The sequence below is a fragment of the Peromyscus eremicus genome, chromosome 4 (genome assembly GCF_949786415.1).
Source record: "Peromyscus eremicus chromosome 4, PerEre_H2_v1, whole genome shotgun sequence".
Classification (NCBI taxonomy): Eukaryota; Metazoa; Chordata; class Mammalia; order Rodentia; family Cricetidae; genus Peromyscus; species Peromyscus eremicus.
The window spans coordinates 12,405,560-12,429,018 of NC_081419.1; the positions used below are offsets into that span (position 1 = coordinate 12,405,560).

The 23,459-nt window shown below is 52.0% G+C and overlaps 1 protein-coding gene across 2 annotated transcripts in view; it reads left to right on the forward strand.

Annotated features, from left to right (window-relative positions):
- The window catches only part of Nek6 (NIMA related kinase 6), a 77,817-nt gene that overhangs the window by 36,589 nt on the left and 17,769 nt on the right, over positions 1–23,459 (forward strand). Inside the window, exons 1-7 of one of the 2 annotated variants that reach the window (XM_059260219.1) lie at positions 459–544; positions 4,260–4,378; positions 11,877–12,017; positions 13,454–13,516; positions 15,816–15,926; positions 21,092–21,200; positions 22,055–22,162. In XM_059260219.1, coding sequence (XP_059116202.1) covers positions 538–544; positions 4,260–4,378; positions 11,877–12,017; positions 13,454–13,516; positions 15,816–15,926; positions 21,092–21,200; positions 22,055–22,162 — 658 coding nt within the window. In that variant the 5' untranslated portion in view covers positions 459–537. Of the gene's footprint in view, positions 1–458; positions 545–4,259; positions 4,379–11,876; positions 12,018–13,453; positions 13,517–15,815; positions 15,927–21,091; positions 21,201–22,054; positions 22,163–23,459 lie in introns of those variants that run through there. The other variant, XM_059260220.1, reaches the window with a different exon arrangement.

The following is a 23,459-nucleotide window of genomic DNA, read 5'->3' on the forward strand; positions in this document are numbered from 1 at the left end:
AGATTTTTGGCCCCTGGCTTGGGCTTGGCAGTCACTGCTTCATTGGGCTGCAGCTTGGCAGGGGCTGGGGATCCTGGAATCCCCAGGGTCAGAGGGCTCAAAGACTCCCCATGATACTCACTGCATGTTCCTCTGGTCTGTCCCTGCACTCTGTCTCCCCCCAGATGCCCTTTGCTGCATGCAGCCTTCCTGCGTCTGACCCTGGAAGAAGCCGTTTTTATGTAGAAATGTGTGGTGTGAGGAGGTTGGTTTCCACTGGGGTGTTACAGAATGCAGGTTTCTTCAAGTCCTGCCCTTTGGAGACTCCCTGGGGACAACCAAAGCCTTGGAAGGAGAACTACTGAAGTCTGGACCTGTAGCTTGCTGGGCAAAGGGCTTTGAGCCTCAGTTTCCCTACCTATAAAATGAGTTTCCCAAAAGCCTTGAGAATGAGTGGGAAACATGGCCCATAAAGAAGGGCCCTCTCTCTTTCCCTTCTAGATCTTTCCACCTGGAACGTTCCTCTCGTCAGGCTGGGCTGTCCTCCTGAGGAACACCATGGCAGGTACTTGTGGGCTGTGCATGGGGCTGCACTGAATGTCAGCACTTGACTAATGCCGGGGCTTTGATAGAAGAGACAGTGTGCACAGTAGCTGGGTGTGACCTGGAGGGCAGTGCCCATTAGCTTCTGTTGAATGAAAGGCCCTTTGTGGACACTGGCCCTAGGGTTACTAACCCCAAACTTGTGCACTGGCACCACTTTGCTCTTAAGTGGAGACAGGGCTCATTCTACAGAGGGCCACTGGAAAAGATGACAGTGTGGTAGCCTCAGAAAAAGGATGCCCCCTTAGGTCCAAGTCCTAGCCCCCCTGCTCATCCATGTGACCTAGGCATGCTTTTCAACCTCCTTGGTCCTCAGTGTCATCATTTCAGTAGGATGACTGCAGCCTCTATCTCGTGGAATTAAGTTTACAGGGATGAAGGGCATATTAAGGGCCTATGCAACTGTCGTCATCATTATCTGTTATTTCTGAGATGGCTTGGGCCCCTTCCTGGCACCTTGAATCCACAGAGCTGTTTGGAGGCCTGATCCAGGAGGCATGACCTTCCCAAACAGCAGCCAGGCTCCGCAGTGAGATTTGCCCAGGGTCCCAGTTTGTAAGTGAAAGTACAGATTCACACACAGCTCCTCCCCTACCCACCCACCCACCCTGTGGGGCCCGAAACACCTAGGGGCTGGAGCTAGGCAAGGCAGGATGAGGGAAGGGGAATTCAGAGACAGGGTCCAGACAGGCACATAGGAAGGAGAACAGATACATGAATGGCCAGGACAGGGCAGCCTGTGGGCCCATTCTGGAGCCTTCTGTGATAAAGATGGAACCTTCTCCTGAAGACAGTTCTCCAACTTTTTCCCAGAGGTACCCCTAAGGGCAGAGGACGGTGAACATGTCACCCTGAGGGATGTGGAGGGTGTTGCCTGTACCAGCTGCTAAGCCCGCAGGAGCCTCTGGCTTCATCTTCAAATTCATGCGCATTTTACATCGGGCTCACTCTCATACCCAGTTTGTTGTCACAGGCTTTCCCCCTGAGTAACAGCAGTGCCTGAGGAAGCTTCCCCGCGCTTATCTGTTTATCCTGGGGCTTTTTGTACCCAGCTCCTCCACCATGTCACCCTGGGGAGGGGGATGCTGCAACAGGATGCTCAGCCAGATGGTGGGAAGATGGAAGGGTTCTGCGGGCATCTGGGCCCATCTGCATCACTGTGAGGCCTATGTGGGTGGGTGCAGGGGGAGAGAGGCCCAGCCGTGATGCCACGTGTACCCTCAGTCAGAGACTGCTTGTGTGTATCTCCACATGTGAGGACAAGCCACAACAAAGGTGGTTAATGTCGCAGACGGAAGTCCACATGAATGTGCTGGCCAGGGATGGCTGTCTCGGCAGAAGCCCTTGCTGGCAGGGGTCTCTGCAGTCTGCCTGTGTCCCCTGTGACCTCACTTCTGTTGTTGAGTTTATGTGCTGTAGAGTATATAAAGTGCCCCAAAGAGCAGGGAGGGGCTGGGGAGATAACTTAGTCGGGAAAGTCCTTGCTGCACATCCACGAGAACCTGAGTTCAATTCCTACACACATACAAAGCTGTGCGTGGCAACACATGCTGAGGAGACAGAAAGGAGAATCCCTGGGCCTAGTGGGCCAGCGACTGTAGCCAAATCAGTGAGCTGTAGAGTCAGTGAGAGACTGTCTCCAAGGAGGAAAGATGTTGATGAAGACACCACTGTGGCCCTCTGCCCTGTGCGTGCACACCCAGATTTGTCCCCCCCACACGCACATTTGCAGCCACTTGAAGGCAAAGGACTGCCCAGGGATACAGGAGGGCTGGCGCTGGAGGCCAGGGTATGTGCTGTAGTGGGCTGGGTGCCCTTGGTGTGCCCAGAAGTTATAAACGCTCCTGGCTGGTGTGGCCGGCAACAGTCTCCGAGGGTCGGGGAGCGGCTTACAGCCCGACCAGAACTGCAGGCTGTCCGTTCTAACCGTAGCAATGTGTTGGCTCCTGTCTCACTGCTGTTGAGGGATGGTGGTAGGGTTTAGTGGGGGGTCATTAGGTCATGGGGCACAGCCTCCAGGAAGGACTTTTCTCAAGAGATTAAGTTGTTATAAAAGCTCAAGTCTGACCCCCAATGAATGACTGTCTGGCATCCTATCTGGCCTTGTGATCTACCCTTTTCACAGGAGTCCCCGTCACTGTAACGTTAGCCGATCAGACACTGGCATTAAGCCCTTGGATCTCCAAAACTGTGAGCTCAGTAAAACTTTTCTTTACAAAGTTGCCCAGACTCAGGCATTTTGGTGTAGTGTCAGAAAATGGGCTGGTGCAACCAATCTCTTAGCTAGGGCCCTGCAATGTGGGTTACACGGACACAGCAGGACTGACCAGCTTGTGGGGTCATGTGCTCATCACTGGAGATGTTAGGAAGGTCATCCGTGATCATAGGAACTTCTGGCTCTCTGGAGACTAGTACAGCTGCTCAGTGGCCTAGGTCAAGACCCCTGGAGTTCAGGTTGGGATTGGGACACAAAGGGTGGGGCTGTCGATGCTGTGGGCTTTCTTAACTACCCGAGCTACACTGATGCCTCTGTATGTGCCTCGTGGGACCCCAAACCCAGGCCTGGCGCATGGAAGGTATTAAAGACATACTGTGGGGTGCACGTAGACTTTCCCACACAAAAAGAGCACGCGGTTGAGTGCAGGTCATTCCCCCAGCCAGAAAGCTTCCATGCACGTCAGAGTTGGTCCTTGCCCCAGAGAGGCTTGTGTGGTGGGGAAGCTGGAAGCTGCCTCTAGCACCAGGAGTAGAAGTAACAATGGGGACACCCAGTGACCTTTCGCTCAGGACTGGGTGTATAGTGGGAGCGTTATCGGCTCAGCCCTGGACATGAGAGCTACCCACAGAGCCTGGGCCCTCCAGTGTTGCCGTGTCTGCTACACGGGCCCAGCAGGGGTGGGGATGTGAGGTCATTGCTGAAGGTGCTGCGAGAGTCTGGCTTTGTTCTCCTGACCACTCAGACTGCCCACTTGCCTTTATGCGGTGGTGTTGGGGACAGCAGAACAGACCAGTCCTTTACTGAAAGGGTGCAGGGAAAAAAATGAGGCTTCGGTGTCTGGCAGTGCAGGGTTGAATCTGGGGCCTCGTGGTGGTTTGAATGAGAATGTCCCACATAGGCTCAGGTGTTTGGACGCCTGGTTCCCAGGTGGTGTGCTGCTGGTGTGGAGGGTGAGGTAGTTAGTATATCTTTGCTGGAGGAAAGACATCACTGGAGGTGGGCTTTGAAATTACTTTTTCATGCTGTGGTCTCAGCTCCCTGTCTTGGCTGCCATGTTGTCTCTGGCTACGATGTCTGCTCCCACACTGTCCCTGCCATTATGAACTCTAACAATGTGAACCATAAGCCAAAATAAACTTTCTTCCTAAATTGCTTTCCATTGTGGTGTTTTATCACAGCAGCAGGAAAATAAGTACTTCAGGCCTCCTGTATGACCTGGAGTGAACAGTTCTCTTTTCCCTGCAGAGTACCTCAGTTTCCCCCTTCCAATGGACAGTCCTAGCAACTGAGGCAGTACATTATAGAGAGAAGGTATCCCGTGGAGTGTTGAGTCCCAGACGGGTCACTTGTGAATTGGTGACAGTGGTCAGAGTAACAGCTGTGCCCTCTGCTTGCCCATCTATAAAATGGAACAGGTGGTCAGGAGGAGAAAGTGACAGACCCTTACTTTCTGTTGCAGCCTGTGACCCTGTGAGGCTGGCATGCAGGATGGCAGGACAGCCCAGCCATGCGCCCCACGGAGGGAATCCGAACAACCTCTGCCACGCCCTGGGGCCTGTGCCCCTTCCAGACCCACAGGTAAGCCTGTTCTCTTGTCTCTCAGGCACACTGAGAGTCCTTCACCAACCTCTCATTCCCTGTAGGAAGCTGCATAGTGTGCCCATGCAGAACATCTCCTTGAGTGCTTCTGGGTACCTCAAGCCCTGTGCTTAATTCAAAGATACTTGGATTCCATTAAAGAGCAGCTCCATGTCTGCAGGTCTGTGCAAGGAAGGAGACACTCATGGATGAGCAGAAAGTTCTTCTGTTCCTGGGTCACTGTCAGCCTCTGATTTGGTCTGAACTGTGTTCAGCCATCTTCAGTCTTATGGTTTAGAGGTGGTCTCTCCGTGCCCACCTCACCTGGATTTAGATGTCTCAGAGGGCCCAGCTGCCTTTGGTACTGCTCTGAAGGTGCCTCTGAGTGCCAGGCACACTCGGTGCCTTTGCCCACTCTGTTTCCTGACACAGAATGCCCTTCTCAGTCTTCCTCCAAGTCACAAGGTTGGATATTACTCTCTGAAGAGACGTTCTGCCCTTGACCCACACCTGTGTGCACGCCCCCACATGGCTCTGGCCTTGGGCTGTTCATTCCTGCAGGGGTCTTCCCTTCCGACTAGATGGAGGACATCTCTGGCCCCATGCACAGAGGCATTCTTTGTGCCATTGTGTCAGCAAAATACATCTGTATTTCAGAATACTTCCTGTGTGTGCAGTGCACTGCCTAGGATGTGGCTGCGTGAGGCAGGCCCAGGTCAGCTCTCAGGGAGTGCACAGCCTCCAAGGATAGAAACATAAAAACACCAACAGAAAGGACCGCAGGACTCCAGAGCCCAAGCAAAACACCTGATGCAGCTGAGAGGGCCAGATGGACGTCTGTGAGGAAGGGACAGGCTGTAACTAGAGTTTTTCTGTGTCCCATCCAGTCTCTGTGGCCCCGCAGCCGCTCAGACCCAAGTAAACACACAGAGGCTTATATTAATTAAAACTGCTTGGCCTTTAGCTCAGGCCTACCACTGACTAGCTCTCCACTTAAATCAGCCTGTTTCTGTTACTCTATATGTTGCCATGTGTTCCATGGCTTTACCTGTGTGCCATTACATGCTGCTCCCTGGACGGTGGGCTGGCGTCTCTTGACTCAGAATTCTTTCTCGTCCCAGAATTCTCCTTGTCTATTTATCCTGCCTATACTTCCTGCCTGGCTACTGGCCAATCAGCTTTTTATTTATCAACCGATCAGAGCAACACATTCACAGCATACAGAGCATCCCACAGCAGCAGGCATTGGCCTAGAGGGCAGCAGGCATGGTGCCTGGCCAGATCTTTCTGGACTCTGTGGGCAGGGCCAGCTTTTCACCCAAAGGCCAGGAACCTCCTAGTTCCTGGTGGAGGACTAAAGGGTCACCTGTTGTGTGGATTATGCACTGCATAGACACCTGCTCAGGGAGGCAAGTGGGTTTAAATTCATATATGCTTGCAGTCTTGCTGTGTTGTGATCTGTGGCATAGGGCTGTGTCAGCCCAAGAGAGGGTCCTACTGCAGAACCACACACACACACACACACACACACACACACACACACACACGCCACGTGAGCTCACGGACTGCGAGTGTGTACAGTCCTAGGACATCTGTGCCATTTGTGCTGTGTGTTCGTTGTTGGCTGGGATGCAGTAGTCCATTTCCAGGTAGAATCTGGGGGAGCCACAGCTCCAGAGCTGGGGCCGGGACATGATACTGATGGCTGGGCAGCAGGGCCTGCTTAGGTAATGTAGCCATTTGTCACATTAAGTCATTCACTAACAATTGAATCCCCCTTGATTAATCTCCCAGAATTAGCCAGTTGCATTTTGGGCAATTAGGGTTAATTACAGGCTCATTTGGCAGAGGAGAGAGGGCCTGTAATTATTTCTCGAGTGAGGTGAGGCGAGGAGGCAGCAGTGACAGTGTCCTCGGCAGCTTGTCGCACATGTTGGTGTGGGTGATGACATAGTTAAGTGTAATTAGATGCAATCACTCAGTGTCGGCTGCTCTGGGCAGTGGCTGTCAGGCAAGGATGCCCCAGTCCCACCTGCACCTGGCCAGGCTTGAAGACTTGGGGTGCATGGCCAAGTATGCTTTGCAAACTCCAGGCTGGAACAGGGTAGCACTGGCCAGACACATCCTCTGTCCTCTCACAGTGTCTATGGTTTCGACCCCATCAGGGGAGCATGGCAGCCAAGCCTTTCCTGTGTCAGCATACTAAAACATTTGGAATGGACAGTGAAGTCATGTCCCTTTATGGCAGGAAGCATGTATCCCAGCAGGCCATCCTTAGAACCCTGAATGAGGTTCCCCCTGCTCCAAGGTTGGGTATAATGCCCCTCGGCCTCAGCTTCCTCATCTTTAGAGTGGGGACAATGATGGCACTTCCATCCTGAGACTTCTGTGAAGTCTAAATGACATGATGTGCTTTTAACTCTAGCATAGCACCCAACACCATGGCTGTCAAGAAAATGCCATGCGTAGACTTTATTTTTATAATTGAAAAATTATTGCAGTTTTTACAACCAAAGCTCCCACGGTTTAACCTACCCTCTGGAGGCAGAAAGGTCAGAAGCTCATAACAATCCACTATGGCTTTGTTACTTCCAGGCACAAAGCCAGTGGCTTTACAGAAGCTGAGAGAGCCATGAATGCATGGAAGTCTGCTTGCTGTACCATGTCATGGGCCTGTGAGGTTCACATACACGGAGGAAAGCTGGGCTTTACCTGGGATCTAGTGAATGCTATATAGAGTTCAGAAGAGGTAACCCATAAAGAATGATGCAGATTGTGTAGAAGGGGGAAGGTTTCTTATGTGAGAAGCTCCTGCCAACATGTCTTCAGAAACCTACTTTGGGCAAGCTGAGTTCACTTCTGTTTGGAGAGAGGCATGTACATACTTTGCAGGGGCCTGGGGGCAGCTGTTCATGGGTGTGTGTGTCACGGACCCAAATCTGTGTGTAAACCTTCCCGAAGAACTGATGATGGAAGCACTCGGGAGGCAGAGGCAGGAGGATCTCTGTGAGTTCGAGGCCAGCCTGGTCTACAGAGTGAGTTCCAGGACAGGCAGGGCTACACAGAGAAACCCTGTCTCAAGAAACCAAAAAAAAAACAAAAAAGAAGTGATGGATGTAGCAGGAATCTTAGAGAGTCTTATTAATAAAACAAACCCAGAGCCAAGTATTGGGGTGAACACTGGATGGTCAGAGAGACAGAACAAGCCACAGCTAACCTCACCTGGCCAACTTCTCAGCTGGTCTTGTTTCCTCAGACTGGAAGCCTCTGTGTCCTCATATCCGAATGGCTCTCAGCTGAACTGCTGCTCAAAACCTAAAATCTTAACCAGCCAAATGCCTCTAGTTTCTGGTCCTCACGCCTTATATACCTTTCTGCTTTCTACCATCACTCCCTGGGATTAAAGGCGTGAGTCACCATGCCTGGCTGTATCCTTGAACACATGGATTTCTGCCTCTGGAATGCTAGGATTAAAGGCGTGTGCTACCACTGCCTATCCCAAGTATCTAGTGGCTTTTCTGTTCTCTGACCCCAGATAAGTTTATTAGGGTACACAATATTTTGGGGAACACAGTACCACCACAGATGGTGGATGGTTAAGTTTGTTTGTTTGTTTGTTGTTGTTTTTTCATTTTTTTGAGACAGGGTTTCTCTTTGTAGTGTTGGTGCCTGTCCTGGATCTCGCTCTGTAGACCAGACTAGCCCCAAACTCAGAGATCCGCCTGCCTCTGCCTCCCGGGTGCTGGGATTAAAGGCATGCGCCACCACCGCCAATGGCTAAGCTTTAATGATCAAGTATTAATGGCTATTGAAACCCAAGGAGCTGGGAAGTGGCCCAGTCAGTGGAGGGCTTGCCATTCAAGCATGATCCGAGTTTAGATGTTTAGCATCCACATGAAAGTGGTACACTTCTGTAACCCAGCACCAGTAAAGTGGGAGACATGTGGGTGTCCGGGGCTCACTGACTATCCAGCCTCGCCGAATTTGGTGAGTTCTGGCTTCAGTGAAAGACCCTGTCTCAAAAGTAAAGTGGAGAATGATTGAAGACAGTGGACATTGACCTCTTCTTTCCATGTGCACGTGTGCACACGTGTGCGTGTGCACACACACACACACACACACACACACAAAATTGAAGAGTGTTGGCTTTGCTTGTAAATTTAGAAAATGGTTGTTTCAGACCTTTATCTGAGAACTGGCCTTTGGGGCTCGCAGCCTACTGTGGAGCCCTCTATAAACAGATAAAAAGGAGAGCACTTCAGGGCTTGGGGAAGAACAGAGAAGAGGGGAGCTGGTTCTGTCCAGAGGATGACCAGGAGTCAGACAGGACAGAGAGATTATTTATAGACCCCAGACCTGTAGGCAGGCCAAGCTGGTTACACACACACACACACACACACACACACACACACACACACACACACCACACCCCTACCTCTTCAGCCAAGAGCAGAGAACTGGTGCTTGGTCACTTGAATTGAGCCCATAGCAAAGGAGGAGCCCGTTGTGGGTTTTATAAAGATCCCTTATGGCTGAGGCTTAAGGCCCGTGGAGGTAACAATGGAGCAGAGCAGTGCCCACAGGGAAATGCCAACTGTCCTGGCATGGAGGTGGAGAACCTTCAGTCTTCATCTTTTATCCTTTGCCTGGAGGTGCTCTCAGTTGCCATCTCACTAGGGTACCAGGATCATCCTGTGGAGGGGAACCACAGTTTGGATTTTAGTGCCTGTCAGAATGTCTCTATGCTACAAGCAATTCCTTAGTGTTTCTGTGCGCTGATGGTCCGTGAAGCCTCTGGTAGACTTCTAAGATAGGAGGATGGTAGTGACGAATCGTGCTAACAGTATGATCACTGAGTTCTTCTGCCTCAGAGGAGAAGCAGCCAGTGCTCTGGGGTAGTGACAATGAAGGTTGGCTTTGGGTTTGAAATGGGCCACTCTGCTGAGCGAGGCTGGCCTTGCCCTGTCTGACAATGTGGACTCTTTGTAAATCGAGCCCTTTTGTGCAACACATATTTAAAACATTTCGCTTTATAGAAACCCAGTCCCTTGTAAGTTCCCTATACACATGGTGTCAGATGTCTTTAAAGGTGAAATTCGTTTACAGGAAATGTCATGCTGATGAAGTGTGCTTCTTAAAATCATAGAAACAGTTGCCTTAAAATTAATGATGCATCACCAGTATGAGGGAGAAGAGGCCCGTCCAGTGTAAAGATGATTAAAATTCAGGTCAGAAGTCTGACTTAGTCAGGCTAAATTTTTTAATGAGATTTCAGAAAATTAATTGGGCGAATGCATTTTTATCCTTCTAACATGTAATTTTATGCTCCTGTTTAGGGAGTGAGCATACGGAGAAAAGGGTTTTTCAATGGCCAAAGCATATTGTGGTTCAAACATTTTAAACTCAAATTAGCAAAGGGGTTGGGGGGGAGTATTTGTGGCCTAATTTGATCTGACTTGGGAAAGAAAGCCTGGGTTTCTCTGGCTTTCTGGGGTAGGATCAGTCTGCTAGGGGGGCCTCTCCCATTGTTCCCTGTATGTCCTGCCTGGGCCTCAGAAAACCAGTGACTTTTCTAGGAAGGATGCAGCTGGGGACAGTTGCCATGGACCTCAGCTGTCTCCTTGACTCATACAGCAGGTCCCTCCTGCTGTCTGTAGTCAGACTCTCGGAGACTGCTCCATCGTCCTCCTCCTCTTGATCCACACCATCCTCCCTCTGTGGCTCAGGCCTTCTCCTTGGGGTCACTGTGCTAGGAAGCAGTATGTGGGCGATTGTTGCAGGATCAGCAGCCTGCCTCCTCATAGCCCTGGACCTCGGCTCTCTCCTCTGCGTTGGAGGGACAACTGAGGGCCACCCCAGCTCTAAGGGGCCAGGAATGACTTCCCATTGTGTCATCCCTACCAGCAGCCCCCAGTGCAGCCCTAGTGAATGGATGACAGACTCAGGGTTACTCAGGTGCTCGGCAAACTGGACCGTGCTGAGGGTACCCTGAGTTGGGAAACAGGCCCGACAAGGCAGGACAACACAGACCTAGCCAGAGGGTGAGAAGACTCTATCTACAACCCTACCCCCGAATTAAATCAGAGTCAGGACTCTAATGCTCAAGAGCCTTTGTGTCCTGAGATGCCCCACACCTGAGCAGAGGCTGCCCCAGGAGCACCCTGCCCAGCAGTTTGCTGGCAGTCTCCCACCCCAGTGCACTGGACATGCCCCCAGTGCACAGCAGTACCCAAGCTTCACTACAGTAAACTATTTCTCTAACTGGGATGAATGGGCTGCAACAGGAAATGCAAATCTGGGTCATCCATATGCAGATGTGAATTAGAACCTCGGCCTCACTGTGGTTTTCACCCCTGACCCCACAACTACCAACTCACACCCGCCCATTAGACTTGGGAGCCACAGCAGAATTGGGCAATGTGGCCTCTCCAGCTGGGCAGAGTGTCACTGGGGCCTTCAGCCAGCAGTCCACCCACCTACCCTAGCGAGCAAGTAGCCTTGATGCTCACCCTTCACCATCCTTCATTGTACCAGGGGAATGCTGAGGCCCAAGAGAGGAGGGCCTCACCCCAGGACCCCCAGCAGCACAGGCCCAGATCTGGCAAGGAATCTGCTCTACTGGCCAGGCCTAGGTCTGGAGGAAGAGTCCTTCCTTGGGCTCTCAGGAGTTCAAAGCAGCCCCCAAGTAGCACACAGTAGGTATCTAATGTGCAGCAGAAGCACGTTGTCCCCTCTGCAGGTGCTTCTCTCCCCAAGAGCCACCTTGGTTCTTTCTAAGCGTGACTTCCGCTTGCTTCTGCAGTTGGCAAGGCAGACTCACTCCTTGGAGGAAGAGCAGAGTTGGGGCCGACACTGCCACACCCCACTAGTCCTCACTTCCCAGCGGTGCGGGAGCAGTGGGGTGGCAGCTGTGCCATGACAGGCATGTAGAGTGCTCGGGGAAGCTGGTCCTCTTAAGTCACCATTGGGTGGGTAGGTAGGGTACCGGCAGTTCCTAAAGTGCTTACCCAGCAGAATCATCTTCCTCCTGCTCAAGTCTGCAGGCAGGGATCTCTCCAAACCACCTTCCATGTGTGCCTCAGGATTTCAGAGTCAAGGTCAGCCCAGCATTGACCTTGCAGAGGGAAGGAGGCAGCGTGAGCATGGCCTGGCAGGTCCCTCTGTTCCATCATGGCTTTCAGTGTTGGCTCTGCAGTCTCCACAAAGTCCCTTCTTTGTGTGACTTTGATGGGCGCAAGCCGTCCAAAGAAGCTCGGTTGTAAGCGGCACATCTGAAGCTGGCCTTACCTCATGGGGAGCAGCTAACAGTGTCCTGCCCGTCTTTTTCCGACGTTTGTCACACATTCTACTTACCAGGCCCGTTTTGGGGGATGGCAAGAGAAATCCCTTCTTTGCTTAGACGGTATTGTTTGGGTCCTGGGGTCCTAGAGGCCCCAGCCATCTAGTTCCAGTCTTTCTACTTCAGCCTAACTGATCACCCACCCCCTGTCTCCTACAGAGGCACCCCAACACCGTGTCTTTTCGCTGCTCACTGGCAGACTTCCAGATTGAGAAGAAGATTGGCCGAGGACAGTTCAGTGAGGTTTACAAGGCCACCTGCCTGCTGGACAGGAGAACGGTGGCCCTAAAGAAGGTACAGGTGAGTTCAGGGCCACAAGTCCAAGTGGCCTCACTGTGACCCTACCTCCTAGGGCACTCAAGTTTAGCCCCTATAAAACATAAAGGAAAAGCATGCACACATTAGGCACCTACTGTGTACAGGCATGTGCTCAGACATGGGACCTCGACAGTAGCCCTGTGGGCTGAGATTATTGTCCCATTTTTCAGTTGAGGAAAACAGTAGCAACCCACTAACTCTCTAGGCCAGAGGGAGCTTAGGGGAAAACAAGGTACCCCCTGCCCACCTGGGCTCTGGCTCTAAGAGTCCAGCCTGCCCTCTACAACTCTTCTAAATGGAGGGGAGGGATACAGCAGCAGGGCCAGGCTGGGAGGCACACAGCATGTGCCTAGAACCCTCCCCACGGGCTGCCTTGTTCCGCTGGTCCTGCAGAGAGAGTAAGGTGAGCACCTGGGGGCCAAGAGTCCCTGGACAGGGAGGGCTGCTCAGCCAGGCATCTGTTGTTCAAATCTTAGATGATCTTTTAATAAAAAACCCAAAGCCAGATATTGGGATTAAAGCTGAAAGATCAGAGAAGCAGAGCAAGCCACAGCCACCACCTCTTACCTCACCAACTCCATGAATCCTTTGAAATTCTCTCGAGTCTTCACCTGAAAGGGTCTCAGCTGAACTGCTTTATTTCCTGTTTCCTCACGCCTTATATACCTTTCTCTGCCCTGCTGTCACTTCCTGGGATTAAAGGCATGTGTGCTTCCCAGTACTGGGATTAAAGGTGTGTGCCAGCACTGCCTGGCTCTGTTTTCAGTGTGGCCTTGAACTCACAGTGATAGGATTAAGGGTGTGTGCCACCACTGTCTGGCCTCTATGTCTAATCTAGTGGCTAGCTCTATCCTCTGATCCTCAGGCAAGTTTATTAGGTTACACAATATATCACCACTGGCCTCCATGGGAGAGGATGGGAAGACACCAGCTGCGTAGTATCAGCATTGACCTGTGACCCTCACATTCTTTCCAGGGCACTGGAGCATCAGGCTCCTGCAGTGAGAAACTGTCTGCTTTTTCCTTTCCAGAGGGCATTCTGGGCCATCTTACTTCTTTTGCATAATGGCTGCTGTGCTGGGACACTGGCAGTGGCTGCCTTTGGTCTGTTCCTACAAGTCTTATGCTTCAGGTCCCTACTGAAGGAGCACTGATGACAGACCACTTACCAGGGTGTGACCTCAGCAAGGCTCAGATTCTGTGGTCCTCAGTCCCTGCTTTGTGAGTTGGATACAGTGACTCTTGCCATGTAGAAGGCATCATGGGACCGAAGTGAACCTGATAACATGGTCTCTGACTCCTGCTGTTGCTGAGTCAGGACTGGTTCTCCTTGGCAAGGAGCAAGGTGAGCAGGGGATTGACTCCTGGCCATTGACACTGGTCTGAACTGTTCCATTTCTGCCTTCCTCTTGCCCTAGATCTTTGAGATGATGGATGCCAAAGCCAGGCAGGACTGTGTCAAGGAAATTGGTCTCCTAAAGGTGAGTGGCCTGGGTCAGGCCAATCTTGGTTGGGCCAGCTCTCCAGGTTACTGTAGGTCAAACACCCTGGGCCCATCAGGACAACACAAATGGGGCATCAGGTGTGTTTGCGATTGTCCCCTCCTCCTTCCCAGTGATCTCCATGTTGATTTCCCCAGAGCCATAGATAGAACTTTCCAGACTAGATTTAGGCACCAGGGCAGGAAGCTGGGAGAGGAGGAAAGCCTTGGGTTACAGTCCTAATGTCTTCCTTTCCAAGCTGTGTGACCTTTCACAAGTGACCTAACCTCCATGTGCCTCTGTTTGCCCATCTGTTGGGATTGAGAGGATTGTGTAAATAAAAACGACACAGGGCTGGGAGGCAGCTCAGTTGGTAGAATGATTGCCTTGTAAGCATGAGGATATGACTTTAATCCCTAGAACCCATTTGTTGTTGTTGTTTGTTTTTGAGACTGGATTTCTCTGTGTAACCCTGGCTGTCCTAGAACTCCCTGTGTAGACCAGGCTGGCCTTGAACTCACAGAGATCCACCTTTGTCTGCCTCAGGAGTGTTGGGATCAAAGGCATGCACTACCATGCCCGACCTCCATATTTGGTTGTTTCTAAAAAAGCCAAGCAAGGTATTGTGTGCTCTAGCCCCAGCACTGAGGAGGTGTAGATGCTAGAGTCTCTGGGGCTCGCAAGCCAGCGATCAGTAAGAGATCCTGTCTCAAAACCAAGGTGGGGCCAGCACAGATGGTTCAGTGAGTAAAGCACCTGGCCATGCAAGGCACCTGAGTCAGTCCCCAGAGCCCATAGAAAGATGAAAGAGCTGATTCACAAGACCATCCTCCAGCCTCTACACAGGCACCATGGCATGCACACACACACACACACACACACACACACACACACACACACACACACACACACTAATAATGAATAAAAATTGTAACGTTCTCTGATGGCCATGGAAGCTGGTGTTAGCCCTCAATAACCTTCTCCAAACACCCACAAAACAGTTCGGTAGATAGAGGAGAGTTTGAACAAGGTGCCAGGAAAGCTGGACCTGCCAATGAGAAAGAGCGAGCAGTAACCCCTGCCTCACACCACACACACATGGTTGTGAAATGGATTAGTCTGAAAACAAAATGAAAGACTAAACTGAGGAACATTTCTGTAGTCTGTGTGCAGATTGGAAAGTTAAAGCTGTGCCAGGGATGGTGTCATCCACCTCTAATTCCAACATGGAGGAAGCTAAGGCAGAATAATATCCAGGAGTTAAAGGCCAGCCTGGGCTACATAGTGAATACCAGGCCATCCTGGGCTGATGTCCAGAATGAGGTCCCCAAAGATTGAACAAAAAACACAGGGTAAGGCTATAATCAAAAGTTTGTAGGAGAAAGCTGCAGGGACATGTCATAGCTAGAGCACACAAAGGTGTCCCCAAATACCAAGGGCATTAGCCACAAACGAAGGCCGGAATCATCTATGCCCGTCGTAGCCACCATACAGAGATGAAAGTGAAGTCACAGATGGGAGACACCACCTCATTGACAAAGGTCTTACATATGCTGACAGATCAATACTGATAAGTAAATAACCCAGGGTCTAATTGGTCTGACTGGTTCAATGTTTTCAGAGCTCCAGGGCCTCCAGGTCCCTGCCCCCACCTTTCCCCATATGCCCATCCCCTAGGCTCCCAGCACCCCCTGCCTTGCTGTCTCATCAGCCACTCTGTCCTCTGTTCAACCCCTGGGTTGTGCTAGGCCCTCCTACCACGGAGCCTTTGCACAAGCCATATCCACTCAGACCCCTGGCCTCAGTAATTCTCAGTAGTCCTGAGAAAGCAGCCTTTCCTGCTGGCCCAGGCTAGCTGGGCTCAAACTTCTGGAGCCTTTAGAAAGCATGCTGTCAGTTAGACCCTGGCTGTCTGCTGATAGATGAGCAGTGTCAACCACAGAGTCCTCTTACTACCCAGACCCAGTAGCCGTGTAGGTATAATGTCACCACCAGGGGCCTCTCTGTGAGGTAGAGCTGATTTTTACCACCCTGCCTGGCCTCATTCACTTGCTCAGCATACTGGAACTCACACTGAGAGAGTCAGTCAGGGGTGCTTGGGCTCAGAAGGATTCTTAGGTTTCCAAGGGATGGCTGAGACATTGAGAAAGAATACAAGAACAGAAGGAATGTTTCTGTGAACCCATGAGCTGAGCTGCACTGGAGGGATGTTGGGGGTATGTGTGCAGGGCAGGCACTGGGGCCGTGCAACGCATCACTGGTGTGACCCCGACCCCCCCCCCCCCCCTTTCTGGTGCAGCAACTGAACCATCCGAACATCATCAAGTATCTGGACTCATTCATCGAAGACAATGAGCTGAACATTGTGCTGGAGTTGGCCGATGCAGGCGACCTCTCACAGATGATCAAGGTCAGGGCAGCCTCCTTTCAACCTGAATGGCACTCCTCCATGTCCCAGTGACAGCCTTGGCCTGACTCTGACCTCAGCACTTACGTGGGATACCCTTGTCTTCCTGTCAGGCTCGGGTGGGGGCGGGGCACACAAAGCCAGGCAGAGTCATACCTAGACAGGATGGTGACTGGGTAAGGGCTGTGGTAACACAGAAGGGACCTTTGGATCACCCACACTGCTCTAGCCCAGAGCATATGGGGGTGCTTTTCTCTACAGAAGGAACAGGAACAGATAGTCAACACCTCCAAAGATCAGACTCCAGTGAAACACCATGACCAAAGAGGCTTGGGGGGGGGGGGAGTTTATTTGGCTTATACTTCCACATCAAAGGAAGTCAGGACAGGAACTCAAGCAGGGCAGGAACCTGGAGGCAGGAGCTGATGCAGAGGCCATGGAGGGTGCTGCTCACTGGCCTGCTTCTCATGGCTTGCTTAGCCTGCTTTCTTATAGAACCCAGGACCACTTGCCAGAGGATAGCAACACCATCCACATGCTGGGCCCTTCCATATCAACCACTAATTAAGAAAATGCCCTGCAGGCTTGCCTCCAGCCTGATTTTATGGAGGCATTTCTTAACTGAGGCTTCTTCCTCTCAGATAACTATAGATTGTATCAAGTTGCCATAAAACTAGCCAGCACAGTTCCCGTATCAACTTGACACACAAGCACATCACTGTTGAGGCACAACCTTTCCTTTCTTGTTCTTGATCACACACTAACATCAACATCACAATATAAAATAGCTTACAAATTTAAAAAGTCCCACAGTCTTTACAAATTCAAATACTTTAAAATTCAGTCTCTTTAAAAAGTCCAAGTCCCTTTAAATGTTCAAAGTTTTTCAGCTGTGGGGGCCTATAAAATAAAAAATAAGTTAAGTATCTCCTTACTTTAGGGGGGAAGAATGGGGGCACAGTAACAATGTGAACAAAGTAAAACCAAACTCCAACTGAATAAATAGCACAATGTCTAATGTCTGGGATCCACTCGAAATCTTCTGGGCCTTCCAAAGAGCGTGGGTTACTTCTCCAGCTCTGTCCTCTGCAGCACATGCAGCTTGTCTTCTAAGCTCGGGCAGGCTGCACTCCACTGCTGCTGCTGTTCTTGGTGTCATCCCAGGGTGCTGGGGTCTCAAATGCTAGGATCTTCTGCTGCACGTGGGCTGCACTTTCACCAATAGCCTCTTCATGGTGCCAAACCTCAGCTGCTCTGCATGACCCCTGCATTTCCTCAACCCCCACCCCCGGGTGATTCTTACACCACCAAGTTCAGCTGCCAGCACAAGGTACAACCTTGGTCACCTCTGAACACAGCTCCTGTGTGCTGACTCGGGAAACACGTCCCAGAAGATTTCATATCAGTGATGCTGGTCTCTTCTGTCACCACTAAGTTCTCAGCTCCAGCTGACCAGCATCAATTAGTCCAGCAAAGCAGAAGTTTCACTTTAGTGGTTCAGTCTCTTGTTAATCATAGCCAATTTTTCAGCTCCAGCTGAAGAGAACCACAGATTCTTAATTCAAAATGTGCAGTGGTCCCATAGAATCTTTAAGTGACATGTCCTGTGGCTCCAGCTGCCACATAGGGGAAACTGAGGCCCAGGAAGGTTGTCTTGTCTGAAAACACTATGTGGGAACTCAGACTGTGTACCTGGCCTGGAACTGGTCAGAGGTCATTGTCTCCACAACCCAGCCTCTGGACAGGTGTATTCATTACCATGGAGTGAGGATTCCATGCCTGGTCTGTGAGAGGCTGAGCAACAGTGAGCCTGGGAAGCTCGGTGCCATGTTCTCCGATATCCCATAAACTGTCTTGTCCCCCTCCCAGGACTCAGGAGTGGAACTGCTGTGGGCTTGGTTTCAGGGACTTGGTAGCTCCATAGAGAGTGCTACCATCAGTCACAGACAGTAAGCTCAGAGATGTTTAGTCTCCAGCCAGAGGCAACACAGCCTGTAAGTGAAAAGCCCTAATCCATGGCCTCTGGTCCTTGCTTCTCCCTTGAGGCCCTCATGTCCTGCTGGTATGGGTCTCCGTTAGTGGACCCCCATCACCTGCCTTCCCTGAACCTATTCTGGCCTGAGTGAAGCCAGGCCATGCACAAGCCCCACATTGGGCTCCCACTGTGTTTGGATATGGGCTGACATGGATTCTGTCTTTCCAGCAGGCACTGGGGACTGAGCAATTGTTTGTCAGTTGCTCTTCGGAAATTTGGCCCCTAGGAATATGGTGTCGTTGAGAATCGGCATTACTGAGCCGTTATCACCTGCTTTTATATTTCCGTTGACATATTAATGCATTTGCAGGGTGTTAATCTCCACGCAGATCCCTGGTGGGAGTAGATGTGATACATCATGTCTTAGGCCCCTTCGCTCGTTTCTTGCTCCACCATCTTGCCATGTGCCAGACCCCACCAAGACCTCAGGGTTCCGCCATTGCTGGTGGTGCCCCCAGGAGCTTGAGTTCTACCAGAGAGGCAAGCTCTAGAATGAGCCAAGGTAGGGTCTGTGAAATCAGGGGTGCTTCCTGGAGGAGGTGATCCCTGAGCTGAGTTGACCCCAGAGCAGATGGGGAGTACAGAAGTGGAAGAGCTGGATAAGCACTCCAGAGGGTGAGATGCACCAGATGAGGAGGTGACCGTGCGGTCAGGTCATGCTGAGTTTCTCAATTCAGGCTCAGGATTGGGGACTGCTGAGTTCAAAGGAGCTGGCTTCCTTGTGTTTGGAAGACTGGGTGGCAAGCAGAGGGGTGAATGGGGATGGAACAGAGAACTGGAGCCCCTCCTTACCCTCTACATACACTGTAGCCCATGGACCTCAGATTCCCCTGTGATCTCTCAATCTGTGGGATGGAGGCAGATGCATTTGGCTGGAGTCGGGGGTGGGTGCTAGGCATATGCTCCCCTCCCTAAGCTCTAGTGTCTACCCTTTCCCGGTGACCTTTTAGGAGAGGATTCTGGGAAAGCGCTGTAGGCCAGGGCAACTCCTTCAAACTAAAGGAAATGGACTGGGTAGCCAGCCTGCTGGCCTCTTTCTGTGCGCCCTAGGCTCCACAGAGAACTGACTTTGGGTAGTGTGGAGACCATTCCTGCCCCGGCTTCCCACCCTAGTGAATGTCTCTCCTCCCTGCCTGCATCAGCTGACTGCACAGGCCTCCTCACGGGCAGGGCCAGGGCTATAGCAGCTCCAGCCAGCAGGGGAATTGGGGCAGTGCCATAGTTGGACACACTTGGGATGACTTAGCAGGCACCTATGCCCAGTTTCCTCATACCCAGCACACTGCTGGGTATGATCTGTTGCCACACCCCTTCCCACTTAGACTTCTCTAGGTATCCAGGGGAACCCAGCCTTTGCAGCCAACCCCAAGCCTGGGTCACACCACAGTGTTCCCACTAGCCTTAGTTAGAGGTCACTGGTCAGCAGGGCCTATGTCCTGAGGGCTTGCAGCCTCAGGAGCCAGTCAACCACGGTGTTGGCGTTATTTACAGGGCTGGTGAAACCCAGAGCCGTCACTGTCTGAAACCCACCAGAGACTCTGCGCTTTCCTACTAAATGTCAGCTGGCACTTATAGAATGTGACATTTAGAAAATCACTACTCTCGACTGCACATGTCCCCACGTAAACACTATAATGAGGACCAAATAACATTATGGTGTAAATAACAGCCCTCCCAGCCTCCCGCAGAGGCCTGGGGGGTGGCCCAAAGCAGAGGTCTTCTGGGAGACCAGGATGGCTAGCCCTCCAGCTCCTCCTAGAAGGGCCTCAGGAGAGCCTCAAGGGGTTCAGCTTCCAGGCCAGAAGCTGTCATGGCCCTTTATTTGAGGTGCCCAGCTCTGGATCCCAGCTCACTGCACCTGCTGCTTAGTCTCTCTGGGCATGGTCCCCGTCACAGGTTCCCACCGTCATTAGGTGTGATGAAGAGCTCAGAAGGCCTAACTGACCTCCACTTTGTAGCCTCAGTGCCGTCATGCTTCATGAGGGCCCAGCAGCATGGCCTGTGCACACCAGCCTTCCCTTCACTCCCGTTCCCGCGCCAGGTGGGGCAGGCATCCTGGTAGTTCTGGCTTCCCACACCAGAGTATTTACTTGATGAAGGCCACAGTGCTGCTGCTTGCCGCTGGAATAACAGCTTGGTAACCAGGAAATTGGGGTGCCAGTCATTGCCCTGCACCCCAGAACAGGCCTGGTGCCCAGGAGCTCACGCACCCCAACACACAGCTGTTACTTCAGCAACGTGTTCCTGCATCGTCTTTCCAGAACCTTCTGTTTGAGTTCTCTCAGTGCAGCCTGGGGGAGTTGTTTCTTTTTTCCTGGAGGATTGAATGTGGTTTACTAGGTCCTGGCTAATCTTATGTCAACTTGACATAGGCTCCAGTCATCTGAGAAGAGGGAGCCTCAATTGAGAAAAAGCCTCCATAAGATCTGGCTGTGGGCAGGCAGGCCTGTAGGGCATTTTCTTAGTGACTGATAGAGGAGGGCCCAGCCATTGTAGGTGAGACCACCCCTGGGCTGGTGGTCCTGGGTTCTCTAAGCAAGCAGGCTGAGCAAGCCATGAAGAGGAAGCCAGTAAGCAGCACCCCTCCACAGTCTCTGCATCAGCTCCTGCCTCCAAGTTCCCGCTCTGTGAGTTCCTGTTCTGACTTCCTTCCATGATAGACTATAGTATGGTAGTAGTAGATGAAATAAACCCTTTCCTCTCCAAGTTGCTTTGGTCATGGTGTTTCATCACAGCAGTAGATACCCTAAGACACTAGGCCAGGAGGCAGATTAATGCCTGCTGAAACCAAAGGGCTGCTTGAAAAAAGATACGCCCGTCTCCCCAAGGTTTCTATGCCTTTAACAATCACATGACACTGGGACTTGCTGGTTCTGAGGATGTGGGGGCAACAATGGCTACCTCTCAGGCATGGCTTGGATGCCTTCCTCCCACACCAGGCCAGGGCTGAGGGTGAGTGCCCCTTCCCCAGGATCCCTCTGGGCCAGGCTCTGACCTCACAGTACAGAGTTCATGGGGCTGAAGAGAGGTGTGGACACAGCATCTGGCCCCGCCTTGTTTGCTCAGCCCCCACCACTGTGTCACCCCTCCTGGAAGCATACTCACCCAGGCCTATCTGTCTGTCCCCCTACAGTACTTCAAGAAGCAGAAGCGGCTTATTCCTGAGAGGACCGTGTGGAAATACTTTGTGCAGCTGTGCAGCGCTGTGGAGCACATGCATTCCCGACGTGTGATGCACCGAGGTACGTGCCCCATGGGGCCTGGGACCCCAGCCCTGAGATCTCCAAGTGCCCCAGGAGATACCCTGAGAATGAGTTAGGCCGTGTAATGTTCCCCACCCAGGCTATCCAATAGCTGCATTCACATCTGTTCCATGTCAGGAAGCACCTGTGAGGGCAAGGGAATCACCCGATGCCAGTAGTCATCACATAAGCTTCAGGAACGGGCCACCTCAGCAGTTGTCTCCAGTTGTCCCAGACGTGGCCAATTCTGGTACTGAGGCCAGTTTTGCACAGAGAAAGGAAGTTCCCTGTGGGCTTTGACACCTTGGTAGGAGTTGGCTAAGCAAACTACACCCCATCCCACACCAGGAAGTGAGGTGGGACACCAGTGAGTACTTCTGAAAGACACTCTGAGGTGTGAAGCCTGCTGGGAAGGTGTCAAAACTGATGTCTCCATTTGTCCCTTCACCTGTTCAGTTGGTACCCTCTGGGTGACGTGCTGCCTGGTGATTGTCAGGGAGTGTCTGCTGTATAGATGCCAGTCTTCTGGCATGGGGCGGCTGCTGTATAAAAGGAGACAGTAGTGTAGAGATCTCTGCTCCCCACTCATGTCCAACCTGGGAAGACGAAGGAGATAGACTCATGTTATAGGTGAAAAAAAATGAGGCTTGGGGAGCAACTGTCCCAGGGGCCCTTTGGGTCGCAAGCAGAGCTGCAGAGAAGCTGCAGAGAAAGGGACCTGCCTATGAACTTTGATGTTTCAGTGGGAGTTGGTTTTCCCTGAGTGAGGGTCTTCGTGGTCACTCCCAGACCTCTGGCCTTCTATCCCTTCTAAGCCTACTCTCCCACACCAACCCCATGTCCTCACCCTGCAGACATCAAGCCCGCCAACGTGTTCATCACAGCTACGGGCATTGTGAAGCTTGGCGACCTCGGCCTGGGCCGCTTCTTCAGCTCAGAGACCACTGCAGCCCACTCACTAGGTAAGGGACCTGTGTTCCCCGCAGCCCCTGTAGGCCTGGGTGACCTGGCAGGAAGGGCAGGTGTTCTCCTGGAAGCATTTGTGTAGTATGGGGAAGATGTATTTTGAGCCCCTAGAGTTCACTCTTGCTTTGGTATAGATCCAGAGTAGAGGAAACTGAGGCCCAGATAGGCCACTGGGGGTCTCCCTGTACCCTAGGGCACCTCTTGAGTACTTTCTGGAAGGCCAACAGACCCTGTCATACAGAGTAGGTTGCCTCTGCCTGCTTTGTGGTCTTCTTGCTGTGCTCTTGTTAGCCCTGTGGCCTGCTCCCCATGTGGACCTGCTTGTAAGACTGTGAAGTCAGTCTTGGGGTCTGGGGCTAGACGGCTAGACTGTGGAGGAAGAGCAACTGGGAAGGCCAGGTAGGACCTATATCCAGTTGGGGGAACCGTGCATGAGCTTGGGTGGTTGGGTATGGGTACAGGCCTTGATGCCCCTGTTGGGGGTGTGGAGAGGGTGGCTGCTGAGGGACAGGAAGAGGAAAAAGACTCAATCAGATGAGCTTCTGGTTAGATGTGCCTGTGTGTCCGAGCAAGAAGCTTGAGTGATGAAATGGAGCCTCTTCCCTTTAATTAGCTTATGGGGCCGCATAGCAGTGGGGCACAGAGACAGTGTCCTGTGTTGTTAGCCCAGGTGCAGCAGGGTGTCATCAGGAATCCATGAGAGGCAGGCATCTCCCTGACTCTCCCCTAGTCAGTTCCCAGCATCTCTTGGGCATCACTAGGGGAGGCAGAAGGGAAAAGGGCCAGCATGTCTGGTCTGTGGCCACCTCCCAGAAAAACCTCTAGTTCTACTCAGTCCCATCCACTCTGCAGCTCCGGTCCCCCCACACCTGGGCACCTGCAGCCAGCCACGTGTAACAGCACCTTCAGTGGCAGCACGGGAGCTCTGGGGGAAACTTCCCTCTAGAAACTGTCGCTGTTCATTCGGCTGAAACTCAAAGCATGCACTTGTGAGAAATGAGCCAGCTGCTTGCAGGAGTGTGATGAGGGTGGGCCTCCACCTGACCTAGGAATACCTGGGCTAGCCTCACCTTTGACTCCCTTGGTTCCCTGGCCCCAAGGAAGGCTGTGTAGGGGCTGTCCCCAAGGACCTGAGGACGCTGTTACATGTCCACTGGCCTTCAGAGGCCACAGGATCTAGAAATTGGAATTCAGGGAGTTGGAGTGATTTCAAGGTCACATGGTGTCCCCCAGAGCCGAGACTACAATGCCAGCCTGTCCTGCTCAGTGCCTACTTCTTCCACAAGACCAGGG